At 40.1% G+C, this 16203-nt stretch overlaps 1 protein-coding gene across 4 annotated transcripts in view; it reads left to right on the top strand.

Moving 5' to 3' along the window:
* The window catches only part of ST7L (suppression of tumorigenicity 7 like), a 106881-nt gene that overhangs the window by 4800 nt on the left and 85878 nt on the right, over nucleotides 1-16203 (top strand). For all 4 annotated transcript variants that reach the window (XM_012000759.1, XM_012000760.1, XM_012000758.1 and 1 more), the window contains exons 3-4: nucleotides 4872-5034; nucleotides 14659-14713. In XM_012000759.1, coding sequence (XP_011856149.1) covers nucleotides 4872-5034; nucleotides 14659-14713 — 218 coding nt within the window. The remainder of the gene's footprint in view (nucleotides 1-4871; nucleotides 5035-14658; nucleotides 14714-16203) is intronic.

Raw genomic sequence — 16203 nt, 5'->3', positions numbered from 1 at the left:
AAAAAAAAAAAAAAAAGGATCTCTTGAACTCGGGAGGTGGAGGTTGCAGTGAACCAAGATCCTGCCACTGCACTCCAACCTGGATGACAGAGAGAAACCCTGTCTCAAAAATGAATGAATAAATAAATAGAACCTGGATATACAGTTTTTATATAAAACTTGCCCATTAAAAAAAAATTGAGATGGAGTCTCACTACGTTGCCCAGGCCAGAGTGCAGTCACTACTCATAGGCACCATTATAACACACTGTGGCCTTAACTCCTGGGCTCAAGCCGTCCTCCCATCTCAGCCTCCCTAATAGCTGGGATTACAGGCATGTGCAACCGTGTCTGACTACAGTATTTTAATATTGGCAACACTGGGAAGACTAAAATTCTGTGTCATAAATTCAACCTATAGGTTTTTCAAGCCCATTTCCTCATCTGTTAACTGAGGTTAATAACAGCATGAACTTTATAGGATTATGAAGACTAAATCAGATAATGTTGTAAGTTTATAACATGGTAGCTGGTTCAGAGTGTACACTTAATGAATTTTGGCTATTATTATTCTGAGAATTCTCACAGTTAAGAAACCTGTTTGACCTGACATAGGAGTTCATGCCTATAATTCTAGCACTTTGGGAGACCGAGGTGGGCTGATGGAGTTCAAGACCAGCCTGGGAAACATAGCAAAATCCTGTCTTTTCAAAAAAATACAAAAATTAGCCGTGTGTAGCATGCACCTATAGTCCCAGCTACTGGAGAGGCCAAGATGGGAGGATTACTTGAACCCTGGAGGGAGAGGTTACAGTGAGCCAAGATGGTGCCACTGCACTTTAACCTGGGTGACAGAACAAGACTGTGTTTCAAAAAACAAAAGCAAAAACACCAAAACTGTTTAATTCAACTTTTCCTTGAAGAAGATATTTTTAATTTAAGGAAATTAAAATATTTTTTATAATTCACATTAACATCCCTAGGATGTCACGTTTCCTAGTGTACACTTTGGAACAATACTGCTGCAGATAAAAATCTTAAGAAGTTTTATGCCATGCATAGCCAATAGATTTTTCTATTGTCTTTAAATTTTTATTTATTTTTTGTAGAGACAAAGTCTCACTGTGTTGTTCATGGTGGTCTCAGACCCCTGGGCACAAACGATCCACTCTCCTTGGCCTCCCAAAGTGCTAAGGTTCCAGGCATGAACCACCATGCCCAGCCTGTTCTTTTTTTTTTATCTCTAGGTGGTGCTCTCCAGCTGCAGTAGAAATAGCATTTGTATTGGATCTATTTTTTTAAATAGGGACTAATACAGACCATTTTGTTAAAGTGAAATGCCAAACAAGAACGAGATTTTTCTCTTGGCTTAAAAAATAGAAACTATTGAGGAATTCAGGATTAAAACTACATGTTAATATAAGCCTCATAATTTAACATAAACATATTTTAGCATATTTAGTCCATAGCATACAAAGGTCTAAGTAAAGATAATAAACTATCTTTAAGCCAGGCACAGTGGTTTACACCTGTAATCCCAACACTTTGGGCGGATGGAGTGGGAGAATCCCTTAATGCCAGAAGTTTGAGACCAGCCTGGGCAACAACAAGACTCTGTCTCTATTTAATATGGTTTTTTTGTTTGTCTGTTTGTTTTAAAGAAACTATCAATATTAAACAGCTGATGTAGTGGAAAAAGCACTGGTTTGGGAACAGAAGATAAAATTTTGAATCTTAACTCTGCCACTTACTAGCTGATAATTTTGGGCAAGCTACATAAACAGTCTAAGCTATAATTTCCTCATTTATAAGAGGGGGATAACTTACTTATATATATGATGTCTAAAACCTTGTAAAAAACTTTTTGTGGCCAGGTATGGTGTCTCGTGTCTGTACTACCAACACTTTGGGAGCCTGAGGCAGGAGGATTGCTTGTACCCAGGAGTTCAAGACCAGCCTGGACAAATGAACAAGATCTGGTCTCTGTACAAAATTTAAAAATTAGCACATTGTGTTGGCGCATTCCTGTAGTCCCAGCTACTTCAGAGACTGAGGTGGTAGGATTGCTTGAGCCCAGGAAATCGAGGCTGCAGTGAGCTGTGATCATGCCACTGCACTCTAGCCCGGGCAACAGAGTGGACCTTGTCTCAATAACAACAACAAAAACTCAACAAAACCTTTTGTTATTCTTTATAAAGCAGTGTTTTAAATATACACAAATTAGGAAATTCAAGTAACATTTTAAAGATTAAACTGTATTATTACCCTTGCAATATTGATGGGTTTTTATTAGCAAAGGTTGTTGTGTTTATAATTTCTTTTACCACCTGGACTTAACACACTTGTATATACATATAATCACATATACATATATAAAGAGATATATTTATGAAACTGTCTAGTGTAATGGTTGGAAGCTCCGAAGTCAGGCAAACCTGATTAAGAATCCTAGCTCTGCCACTTACTGGTGGTGTGAACTGTTATTTAAATTTGGAATGTGTCCTCATCTCTAAAATCAGTTGTTACAAAAATTAAATGACATAATGCATGTCAAGGACTTGGCATAATGCGAGGCTCATAGAAAGCTTTCAATAAGTATTTGCAGTTATTATTATCATTGTTCATGTGTGTTAAAAAGTTGACTTAAAAGTTGAAAAAGCCACTAACTTCATACTCATTCATTAGAAAACCCACCTGCACTTTGTATAGTGAAGGAAAGTGTGTTGTTGTTGCCCTTGATTATATTTATCTTTTCTTTTTTTTTGAACAGGGTTTTACTCTGTCACCCAGGCTGGAGTGCAGTGGTACAATCACAGCTCACTGCAGCCTCGACCTGCTGAGCTCAAGCGATCCTCCCACTTTAGCCTCCCAAGTAGCTGGGACTGCAGGCACACACCCTCACACCTGGCTCATTTTTTTATGTTTTGTAGAGACGGGGTCTCACTATGTTGTCCAGGTTAGTCTTGAATTCCCAGCCTCAAGTGATCTTCCCACCTTGGCCTCCCAAAGTGTTGGGATTATAGGCGTGAACCACCATGCCTGGCCCTATCCAATTTTCCTAACCAAGATTTATTCAATATAAACCTTGTCTTTTCTGTCACATGAACAATTTCTGCTTGTGTAAAGAAGTTTTATCTCACTTCTTAGTAAAACATATAGTAGAAGTCAAACCATGGCCTCATTTGGTGGTAATTCTTGCTAACTTATTAAGAGTGAGCAGAAAGAGATGCCATTTTAGATTGAGCATAAAACATTAGTGGCATGATAGAAAAAAATGCTGCACCTTGATTTTCTCACACTTTCCTGTAAACGTTGTGGCATGTAGTCAGTGGGCCACAACATGGACTATACTTTTGGCACCTATGTAGCATGTTTGTTCTGTTATTTACTGAAGCAAAAAAATAGCATTCCTACAGAGTTGAAAAAGCTGATTTTTTTGTGATGTGTTCTGTTTGTGGTCGTCGTAAAATAGTTTTCAAAAATATTATAATCTGGCTGGTCATGGTAGCTCACACCTATAATCCTAACACTTTGTGAGACTGAGGAAGGCAGAGCGCTTGAGCCCAGGAGTTTGAGACCAGCCTGGGCAACATGGTGACACCTTGTCTCTACAAAAAATATCAAAATTAGCTGGGCATGGTGGCACATGCTTGTAGTCCTAGCTGCTTGGGATGTTGAGGTGGGATGATCACCTGAGCCCAGGGAGGTCAAGGTTGCAGTTAGCTGTGATCATGCCACTACACTCCAGCCTGGTGACAGAGTGGGATCCTATCTCAAAAAATTTTTTAAAACAATAGGAAATAAAAAGATTAAAATCTCTTAGTTGTGGATATGTTTTGTTTATTCTTTAAAGTAATAAGTGTATCCACTACATTTGGCAGAAGACTAGTCTGTCAGTTGACTTTTTTTTTTGTTTCTTTTCTTTCTTTTGAGATAGGGTCTCAGTCTATTGCCCAGACTGGAGTTCTGTGGTGCAGTCTCAGCTCACTGCAACCTCGACCTCCCCAGGCTCAAGAGATCCTCCCACTTCAACTTTCTGAGTAGCTAGAACTATAGGCATGCACTACCTTACCCAGCTAATATTTTATTTTTACATTTTTCTGTAGAGATGAGGTCTCACTATTTTGTCCGGGCTAGTCTAGAATTCTTGGGCTCAAGCGATCCTTCTTGAGGATCCCTCTTTTGGGACTTCTCGGCCTCCCAAAGTGCTGGAATTACAGATGTGAGCCACCGTGTCTGGCCTGGTTTCTCTTTTTATAACAGTGATAAACCATGGAAACAGAAATAAATGAATATCCTGACTTTTAAATGGTTCAAAATGGGAATCAACCTGACTCTTAACCTTTATTAATAATTTTGCCAAATACCAGAGTAGTACTTTTTGCTTCAGAAAGCACTTATAATTCTTGTTAACCACATTTAGCTGAGGCTCTGAGATGTTAGAGATTAAGTGACTTGCCCACAGCACACAGCTAATAAATGACTGATTTGGGAGTCAAACATGGGCATGCTGATCCTAGTCTAGTCTGTTCATCCACTATGCTTATCATTTGAAAACTGTTTATGCTGCAGATAGAATAAAATGACAATGTAACTTAACATAGTTAAATTACTTATAGATTAAAATGCTTCTTACTGTTTTTTAATGCCTTATTACATATGCCTAGTTTTGCTTAAGCTTGTCTAAATTTTATGACAAAACTATAAAAAAGGTATTTCACTTTTACGTGACGTGTTATTGTTGAATCTTGTGTTTGTATGTTTTTTTCTTTTTGAAAGGAGAGTGCATTTAAAATGCTGAATTGAACAGGACATCTTGAGAGAATGTTTTAATTTGAGCTTGTGTGTCTGCTGATCAATTCTAAGTGGAGAATATTTTCTGTTTGTCATAGGTATTTGAATGGTGGTACTTCCATAAGCATGGCACATCTTTTATTGAGCAAGTATCTGTAAGCCATTTGCAACCACTGATGGGAGGAACAGAGAGCAGCATTTCAGAACCAGGGTCTCCTTCGAGGAACAGAGAAAGTGAAACCAGCAGACAGAATTTGTCAGGTGACTGCTTTTCTGATGTGTTTTCAGAGCTGTGTATTTAAGATTGAGTTTGGCTCTGGGAGATAGAAAACTCAGAACAGCTGAGTGCTGTGGTATGCATGTTTGTGTTTCCCCCAAAATTCTAATCACCAATGTGATGTTACAAGGTAGGGTCTTTGGGACGTGATCAGGTCATGAGGGCAGTGTCCTCATGGATGTGATTAATGCTCTTATGAAGAGACCCCAGAGAGCTGCTTGCCACTTCTACCATGTGAGGACACCATGAGAAGGCGCCATCTATAAACCAGAAAGCAGACCCTCACCAGATACCAAATCTGTTGGTACCTTGGTCATAGACTTCCCAGCCTCCAGAACTGTGAAAAATAAATTTATGCTCTTTATAATCTACCCAGTTTGTGATATTTTGTTGTAGCAGTCCAAATGGACCAAGACACAGAAATTTGTATTTTATGTTAATATAGGCAGTCCATGGCTAGTATGGAAAACAATAAGCATCAGATATCCAGACCCCTTCTATTTTGTTAGCCTGCCATCTCCAAATGTAGTTTTTACTGTGTAGTGTAAGACTGTTGCTCTTGCTTCAGCCATCATATCCACATTCCAATCAGCAGGAAGGAAAGAAATCCAGGGTAAGGTCACTTCTTCCCTCTACTCCACCCCACAAAAGCCAAGGACTGTTCTCAGAAATGTTACATACTATTTCCCCTTACTTCCTTCTGGTCAGATCTGTTTCATATGGCCATTACTAGCTATAAAGAAGGCTAGAAATTTTCAACATTTTCTCAGTGTGTATATATATATATATGTGCCCAGCAAATCAGGGAATCTTATGACTAATAAAGGAGAGAACAGAAACAGCCATCTCTGCCAAGAGAGAAAAGTAGGAAAAAAAATTTTTTTTCAATATACCTAAAAAGGCATCAAAGTCTCAGCTCTTCATGGATGGGTATTCCATTGTCATACTTTTACTGTAGACTGTTCCTCTATTTGTATCGAGTACTAGTGAATTAATTAATTTATTTATTTATTTAGAGACAGAATCTTGCTCTGTTGCCAGGCTGGAGTGCAGTGGCGCGATCTCAGCTCACTGCAACCTCTGCTTCCCAGGTTCAAGTGATTCTCCTGCCTCAGCCTCCCGAGTAGCTGGGACTACAGGCATGCACCACCATGCCTGGCTGATATTTTGTATTTTTAGTAGAGATGGGGTTTCACCATATTGGCCAGGATGGTCTCAATCTCTTGACCTCATGATCCACCCACTTTGGCCTCTTAAAGTGCTGGGATTACAGGCGGGAGCCACCATACCCGGCCTTTTTTTTGAGACAAAGCCTCTCTGTAGCCCAGGCTAGAGTGCAGTGGTGCAATCTCAGCTCACTGCAGCCTCTGCCTCCTGGGTTCAAGCGATTCTGCTTCCTCAGCCTCCCAAGTAGCTGAAATTACAGGCATGTGCCACTGCACCCAACTAATTTTTGTATTTTTAGTAGACATGGGGTTTCACCATGTTGGCCAGGCTGGTCTTGAACTCCCGACCTCAGGTGATCTGCCTGCCTCGGCTTCCCAAAGTGCTAGGATTACAGGCTTGAGCCACCGAGACTGGCCAGCTAGAAAGCGAGTATTTTTAATGATATATAATTAGGAAAGGAAAATTTATAAAGCCAAATAAAATTATTATTATTATTATTTTAATAGAGATGAGGTCTCACTATGTTGCCCAGGCTGGGCTCGAACTCCTGGGCTCAAGTGATCCTCCCACCTCAGCCTCCCAAAGTATTGGGATTACAGGTGTGAGCCACCGCGCCTGGCAAAAATGAATACTTTTGGATTATTGTTCCTTTCACTGGGATAGGTAATAACTATATAGTAATAATAGAGATGAGTTAATTCCATAATATTCCAAATATCTTATTTGTTCAATAACTTAACCACTAGAGTTATGATAGTTTAGTAGAAAAATACTGCCTGAGTGCACTTGGTGGCACTTTTTAGATTTGGTCAAAGTCCCTGAGGAAGCACCATTTAAGTGGAGTCCTGAAGCCTGACAGGTATAGTGGGGTAGGGTTGGCAGCCATTCAAGAGTACAAGAAGGAAGAGTCATTTCCTTTCCTCTTCTTTTTTTTTTTTGTAAAATAGTTACAGAACCCCTAAGAGTAAGACATATTAAGATGAATATGATACAGATACGTCCTCATGAAGCTGACTTCAATATATGAATAATTATAACAATAGCAAATGATGTGATTTTATTTTCCATTGTAAGACTGAGTATGCCATTAGTAATGAGAGTGAAGATAACCTTAAGAACATTTCATCTTGGTAGAGGATACAGACATAAATAGACAGTAAAAGAATATGGTTAACTGCTTTTATAGAGTGTCTTATATATGATACTCTATAAAGATACATGGTATCTTATAGAAGATACTATGGTGACAGAAAAGAAAGAGTGGTCAGTTATTCTTGGAGGGAGGGCCGCAAAATATTTTGCAGAGGAAATACTTGAGTTGGATCTCAAAGTGAGTTAAAAGCTGGGCATAGTGGCCCAAACCTGTAATTCCAGTGCTTTAGGAGGCTGAGGTAAGGAAATCACTTGAGACAAGGAGTTTGAGACCAGCCTGGGCAGCATAGCAAGACCCCCATCTCTACAAAAAATTAAAAAAATCAATTGGGCACAGTAATATGCACATGTAGTTCCAGCTACTTGGGAGGCTGAGGCAGGAGGATCACTTGAGCCCAGGAGTTTGAGACTGCAGTGAGCTGGGTGACAGAGCAAGACCCTGTCTCTAAGGGGGAAAAAATTTTTTTAAGTGAATTAATGCATCCTTTTGTTCAATATTTTTTTCCCTGGATAACTTCATCTTATTCAATAATATTAGCTACCACAGACATATATGCTGGGGGGAACCAATTTTAAATTTTTACCCCCAAGCTCTCTTTTAAACTCTAGAACTACATTTCTAACTCTGTGCTAGAATTTTCCAACTTTAATGGCCCTAAGCACCCTGAACTCACTCTGTCCAAAATGAAACTAATTGTCTTCTTCCATAGTTCTTCCTCTATAATTCTAAAATCTTTTAATGGAGTCCAATTCCCATTTTAGAAATCTTTGGGTTTCTTTTTAGTTTATATCATTTATGTTTCCCATTTTCTCCAATCAACCCCAAATTGTATTAATTCCCCCTTAAAAATTATCTTGACTCCATTCTGCCTTCTTTTTTTTTTTAGATGAAATTTTACTCTTCTTGCCCAGGCTGGCGTGCAATGGCGTCATCTTGGCTCACTGCAACCTCCACCTCTGGGGTTCAAGCAATTCTTCTGCCCCAGCCTCCCGAGTAGCTGGGATTACAGGTGCCTGCCACCATGCCAGAGTAATTTTTGTATTTTTAATAGAAACGGGTTTTCGCTACTGTTGGCCAGACTGGTCTCGAACCCCTGACCTCAGATGATTCATCCACCTCGGCCTCCCAAAGTGCTAGAATTACAGGCATGAGCCACCAGGCCCAGCCCATTCTATCTTTTCTTTCAACATTCATAGCCCCATATCTAGGCCCTTAAACATCTCTTCCCTGGGCTATTGCTGTAGTATCCTAAGTGGTTTCCCTTCCTCTTATACTTCCCCTTCTAGTACATCCTCTCTCCTTAACTATGTAAAAAGAAAAAGTGGTTCTCAAACTTTTTAGACTAAGGAATTCTTTACATTCTTAAAAAATTATCCAGGCCTGGCGCGGTGGCTCATGCCTGTAATCCCAACACTTTGGGAGGCCAAGGTGGGCAGATCATGAGGTCAGGAGATCGAGACTATGGTGAAACCCCATCTCTACTAAAAATACAAAAAATTAGCTGGGCGTGGTGCCAGGTACCTGTAGTCCCAGCTACTCAGGAGGCTGAGGCAAGAGAATGGCATGAACCCGGGAGGCAGAGCTTGAAGTGAGCTGAGATTGCGCCACTGCACTCAGCCTGGGCGACAGAGGGAGACTCTGTCTCAAAAAAAAAAAAAATTATCCAGGACCTCAAAGAGCCTGTGTTTAAATGTGGATTATATCCATCAATATTTATCATATTAGAAATTAAAGCAGGAAATTTAAAAATACTTTTTAATAGCAGTAAATCCATTACATGTTAACATGTTGTAGACTGAAATGTGTCCCCCGGAATTCATATGTTGAAACTAACCTCTAATGTAACTGTATTAGGAGCTAGGATTTTTAGGAGATGATCAAGGTTAAATGAGGGAATCCTCATCTGATAGTATTAGTGGGCTTTGTACGAAGAGGAAGAGAGGGATTGCTGTCTCTCTGCCATGCGAAGACACAGTGAGAAGACTGCTCTCTGAAGGTCAGGAGGAGAGCCCTCACCAGAGCCCAACCATTCTGGTACCTTGATCTTGGACTTCCAACCTTCACATTGTGAGAAAATAAATTTCTGTTGTTAAGCCACTCAGCATATGATATTTTGTTATGGCAACCTGAGCTGACTAACTCAGATTTTGGTATGAAGAAGTGGGGTGCCACTATAACAAACACCTAAATATGTGGAAGCAGCTTTGGAGCTGGGTAATGAGGCTGAAAGAGTTTTGAGGTGCAAGCTTGAAATATGGATAAGGACAGTTTGGTGAGGTCTCAAATGGAAATGAGGAATATGTGGTTGGGAACTGGAGGAAAGGTGGTCCTTGTATGAAGTGGAAAAGAACTGGCTGAACTATATTCTAGCATTTTGGGGAGAGTAGAACTTCAGAGCAATGACATTGGATATTTAGCTAAGGAGACGTCTAAGCAAAGTGGCACAACTTGGTTTCTTCTGACCGCTTATAGTGAAATGTGAAAGGAAAGAGATGAACAGAAGAAGCACTTGTTAAGCAAAAAGGAAGCACAACTTGAAGATTTGGAAATTCTCAGCCTATCCATATTATAAATACATGAGAAAACTTGTTCTGAAGACAACAGTAGGGGTGTGGTTGAACAACTATTTGATATCATGTGTGCACTTCATGGACTTAGTCATTTTAGTAGAAACCAGAAACAGAGTTGAGTTTATACGAGCAAACACACTACCAGTTTGAACTAAAAGGGACAGGGAAGGTGGGACAGAATGAAGGAAGGCCGTTAGACTTTTTGGATTCTACAGGACCAAACCATAGAGCTATTCAATTGTGAACATGTACTGACTTCAAATAAAAGGAAGAATGACCAAACCCAGGACTGCCACTCCTAATACGGGCCCAGAGGGGAAGGCTATTTCCTCCTTGATTTCAAAGGATGAGGCTGCCTTTCCAGTTTCTGGGGCCAGGCCACCCTCACAGAGAGCTGCATGGGTGGGGCTGTACCACAGAGCTATGGGGGTGACACTGCCATCCCAGTGGGCCTGGAGGGCAGAGTATCAAAAATAATTCTCACGCTTTTTCTCTCTTTTTTTGTTTTTGTTTTTGTTTTTGTTTTTGTTTTGAGATGTCGTCTTGCTCTGTTTCCCAGGCTGGAGTGCAATGGCGCGATCTCGACTCACTGAAACCTCTGCCTCCCAGGTTCAAGTGATTCTCCTACCTCAGCCTCCCGAGTAGCTGGGATTACAGGCGTGTGCCACCACACCCGGCTAATTTTGTATTTTTAGTAGAGATGGGTTTTCTCCATGTTGGTCAGGCTGGTCTGGAACTCCCAACCTCAGGCGATCCACCTGTCTCAGCCTCCAAAAGTGCTGGGATTACAGGCATGAGCCACTGCACCTGGCCTTTTTTTTTTTTTTTCTGAGACGGAGTCTCATTCTGTCGCCCAGGCTGGAGTGCGGGAGCACAATCTCGGCTCACTGCAACCTCTGCTGCCTGGGTTCAGGTGATTCTCCTGCCTCAGCCTCCCAAGTAGCTGGGATTACAGGCACCTGCCACTACACCCAGCTAATCTTTTTGGAGTTTTTAATAGAGATGAGGTTTCACTATCTTGGCCAGGCTAGTCTTGAACTCCTCATCTCTTGATCCACCCACCTTGGTCTCCCAAAGTGCTGGAATTATAGGTGTGAGCTACCGCGCCCGGCGTTTTTTTGTTGTTTGTTTGTTTTTTGGAGCCGGAGTTTTACTCTTGCTACCCAGGCTGGAATGCAATGGCGTGATCTTGACTCACTGCAACCTCTGCCTCCTAGGTTCAAGTGATTCTCCTGCTTCAGCCTCCGAGTAGTGGGGATTACAGGCATGCACCACCACGCCCAGCTAATTTTTTTCTATTATTAGTAGAGATGGGAGTTTCACCATGTTGGCCAGGCTGGTCTTGAATACCTGACCTTAGGTGATCCACCTGCCTCAGCCTCCCACAGTGCTGGGATTACAGGTGTGAGCCACCTTGCCTGGGCTTTTTTTTTTTTTTTTAAGAGAGACAAGGCCTCACTATATTCCCCAGGCTGGGGTCTTGAACTCCTGGGCTCAAGTGATCCTCCTGCCACAGCCTCCTGAGTAGCTGGGATTACAGGCATGTGCCACTGTGCCTGGCATTTAAACTTTAAGATGTAATAGAATTTGCGTTGCTAGATTTTGGACTTGGTAACTATTACCCCTTCCTTCCTTTTGATTTTTTTCATTTGAGAATGGGAATGTCTATCCTATGTCTGCCCACCATCATACAATATATTGGGAACGTATAACTTGTCTGGTTCCATAGGTTCACTTCTGGAGAGGAACTGAGTCTAAGAATGAATTGTACCTTGAGCCTCCCCTCCCCTATGTCTAATTCAGATAATATTCAGAAGAAACTTTGGCCTTTAGATTTTAGAATTGATGCTGGAATGAGTTAAGACTTTTGGGGGAGAATTAATGTATTTTTACTTACTTATTTTGAGATGGAGTCTCGCTCTGTTGCCCAGGCTGAAGTGCAGTGGCACCATGTCGGCTCACTGTAACCTCCTCCTTCTAAGTTTGAACCCCTAATTCCCCATATGACTATTGAAAATAGGGCTTCAGGTAGTAATTAAGATAAACTATGAGTAGAAACCTGATCTGATAAGACAGGAAGGCCTTATAATAATAAGAGATACCAGAGCGCTCTCTCTCTTGTGAGAACACAGCAAGAATTCAGCCTCACCAGTACTCAGCCGTGCTGGCACCCTGCAGGTACCCTGATCTCAAACTTCTAGCTTCCAGAATTGTGAGAAAATAAATTTATGTTAAGCCACACAGTCAATGGTATTTTGTTATGGCAGCCTGAGCTAATACACACTTTGTGAAAAATAATTATATTTCCCACAACAAGAAAAAGTTCAGTTAATAGAAGACAACTTATTCTCCGTTGTCTATTGTGAAATGCTGTTCGATTGAAGAGTATGAAGAAAACCTGGCTTCACCCAGATGTGTAATTGAAAAGGGGAGGAGTATTTTAATAGTCTTCTCGGAAAATTGTGGATACCTTTTTTTAATACTACACTAAAACTTTCTGAAAGTTTAGTTGTGGTGTAAAATCTGAACTTTGCATGCTCTGTTATGTGAAAATCTATTGGTATATCTTAACATTTTGAATGGATCTTTTATGCATAATTTTATATCGTACATTGGTTGTTTGGAAAATACTTGTTCACTGAGCTATGCGTATCATATCCATATCATGATCCATTTTATTGCATAATACAAAAAAACTCATTTGTTAATATCACCACCATTCTCATAGAAAAGTCTTTATTGTGAAATTTGCCAGGCTCACAGTAGCAGACACACATTTAAAAAAATTTCAATATGTACTTGAAAGCTCAAATTTTATCACTGGCAGCAAATACTTTCATTTTCTTCCTTGATCTTGACAGACTCAGTTCATTTTAAAGAAAATGTCTGCCAGGTACCCATCTAAATAACTATAAGTTTGTGTGTGGCTCTTTCAAGTAAAAGTGGTGTTTCATTACAAAAGGGGCCGGTTCTCACAAATTGCTTTACTAGAGACAACCATCATACCTGCTATAATGTTTAAAAGAAATTTGCCTTATTTTTACTGTAAGGATGTGGAAGTGAAGAATCCAATGACTGCTAGTACAGTTTGGTGTCATTGTCTTGACTCATGCTAATGTACTAGCAGTTTTACCCATCGTTGACTTTTCATCACCAGTTCAATTTTGCAGGACAAGTAAGACAAGTGAGGCAGGTGCCTGGGGTACAAAATTTAAGGACACCCTTACTCTCAGGGTCATGCATCCGAGTTCAAGTAAACACATTTAAAAAGGCAAATTATGTCTTAGAATTTATTTGAAGAATTGTTACTTTACAGTTCCATGAATTATACTTTGAGAACTGCTGATCTAAACAAAGATCTGGTATTTGTTATTTTTCTGCTCATAAACCTTTGATGACCAAGAATAATATCTAAACTCTTTTCTATAGTACATACGGTCCTTCATCAATTTCTTCCAGTCTATTTTCTTTTATTTTTTTTTATGAGATGGAGTTTCGCTCTCGTCACCCAGGCTGGAGTGCAATGGTGCGATCTCCATCCACTACAACCTCCGCCTCCCAGGTTTAAGAAATTCTTCTGTCTCAGTCTCAGCCTCAGCCTCCTGAGTACCTGGGATTAGAGGCAGGCACTACCATGCCCAGCTAATTTTGTATTTTTAGTAGAACTGGGGTTTCATTATGTTGGCTAGGCTGGTCTTGAACTACTGACCTCAGGTCATCTGCCCACCTCACTCTCCCAAAGTGCTGGGATTACAGACGTGAGTCACTGTGCCTGGCCTTTTCCAATCTGTTTTCTAACCGCATTTACGGTTCTCCCTCCCACTCCTTACCCTGTACTGTAGCCTAACCATGCTGTATGGTTTTATGACACTTCCTCTGCTTCAGATGTTCTTCATTTTGCAACCTTATTCTCATTTTTTACAGTGATTCAACGTCAGTTCAAATGTCACCCCCTTTCTAAAGCCTTCCCTGATTTCCCCAAAACAAATTTAATGCTTTTTTTTTTTTTTCCTTAGAACAAAATGTGTCTGGCCGGGCACGGTGGCTCACGCCTGTAATCCCAGTACTTTGGGAGGCTGAGGCAGGCGGATCACGAGATCAGGAGATTTAGACCATCCTGGCTAACATGGTGAAACCCTGTCTCTACTAAAAATACAAAAAATTCGCCAGGCGAGCGCCTGTAGTCCCAGCTAGCTACTTGGGAGGCTGAGACAGGAGAATGGCATGAACCCAGGAGGTGGAGCTTGCAGTGAGCCGAGATTGCACCACTGCACTCTAGCCTGGGTGACAGAGCGAGACTCCATCTCAAAAAAAAGAACGAAACATGTCTGTTATTGGAGTTCAGGCCATTTACATGACTACTCTCATACTATGTTTAATTCAGTTAAGCAAGTCAGTTCCAGAGGCTGTGCTTGGTTATAGGAATAGAAAAATAAGCAAAGTTTTAAGACTTCATATTTTAAAGAGGAAACAAAACCAAGCAGATAATCATATTGTAATATGGTAAGTACTATAATTGAATTATGAACTAAATGCTATGGAGACAAAAATATGGAAATGACTAGATTTAATTCTGTTTTTTGAAAGCATGCTTTATTCATCTTTGTATCATCTGTGGCTAGCACCGCGCTTAGCCTACAGTGGGTAGACAATAGATGTTGGTTAAGTGAAGATTTTAAAGTGTCTCTTTTTCCCCCTTTTTCTCCTTTGTTTTTCAGAATGTAAGGTATGGAGAAACCCTCTAAATCTTTTCAGAGGAGCAGAATATCGGAGGTATTACATTTTGCTTTCAGTATAAGTAGGGCATTGGTTCTAGAGTGAAGGTATTTACAAAATCATTTGTCTTTATAAATATATCACAGCTCTTCTAGTAGGAGATACTGATCTATAATAAGGTAAAAATGATTAGTCCACAGTTTATTTGGCAGCATCTTGACTGTGTTTACTTTTTTCTTTTTTTTTGGAGATAGAGTCTTGCTCTGTCACTCAGGCTGGAGTGCAGTAGCGCGATCATAGCTAGCTGCAGCCTTGACCTCCTGGGCTCAAGCAATTCTCCTGTCTCAGTCTCCCAAGTAGTTGGGACTACAGGCACATGCCACCACATCCAGCTAATTTTTTTTTTTTAAGTGAAAACAAGTTTATTAAGAAAGTAAAGGAATAAAAGAATGGCTACTCCATAGGCAGAGCCCACATCCAGCTAATTTTTTTTTTTTAAGTGAAAACAAGTTTATTAAGAAAGTAAAGGAATAAAAGAATGGCTACTCCATAGGCAGAGCCCACATCCAGCTAATTTTTTAAAATTTTTGGTAGAGGCCGGGTATGGTGGCTCACGCCTGTAATCCCAGCACTTTGGGAGGCCGAGGCAGGAGAATCACTTGAACCCAGGAGGCAACAGTTGCAGTGAGCTGAGATGACGCCATCGTGCTCCAGCCCAGGTGAAAGAACAAAACTCCATCTCAAAAAAAATTTTGGTAGACAGGGGTCTTTCTATGTTGCCCAGGTTCATCCCAAACTTCTGGGCTCAAGTAATACTCCTACCTTGGCCTTGTAAATCATTGAAATTACAGGCATGAACTACCACACATAACCTGTGTTTAATTTGATAATCATAAGAAACATTGCATCAAACCATATGTTTGTGATATGTATAAGTATATATTAGGCTCCTGGTTTATAATACATATAAGTATTTGTGATATGTATAAGTATATATTATATATGTGTAAGTATATATTAGGCCCCTGGTTTATAAAAAGCCTTTTTCAAAGAATTTGTGGCATTAAGAAAAAATTACCAGTGTCGTCGTATTCCTGTGCATGATTGCTAAATTTCAAAATTTGAGGATGCATTAGAAAACATCACTCTGAATGTAAATTGTGCAACAGTAGAGGGTACTATATTTTTATATTGATTTCATAGTGCCACTTCCTATTTTCACTACTGTGTCCATTTCTCTTCTGGTTTTTAACTCTAAATGAGAAAACATCTTTTGAAACCTATGAGCAAAGATACTTTACTTTTATTTTGAGGAGTGCTGTATTTTACCTAGAAGTAGAATGGGGCATGTTATTTAACTTACTGAATAAGAAACATTATGTTTCTACCATGTACAGGCACTGTGCAAAATGATGGAGATACAAAAATGACTAAGCAATGGCTCCTGTGCTTAAAGACTTGATAGTGTAAGATAGTGACATCCTGTGAAGTGAAAGCTAGGCTTTTATGAAAGATGCCATTAGCCTGTATTAAGGGATACCTGTAAG

This window comes from Mandrillus leucophaeus, unplaced genomic scaffold, assembly GCF_000951045.1.
Source record: "Mandrillus leucophaeus isolate KB7577 unplaced genomic scaffold, Mleu.le_1.0 Scaffold64, whole genome shotgun sequence".
Taxonomy (NCBI): Eukaryota; Metazoa; Chordata; class Mammalia; order Primates; family Cercopithecidae; genus Mandrillus; species Mandrillus leucophaeus.
This window is presented reverse-complemented; position numbering and strand designations above follow the sequence as displayed.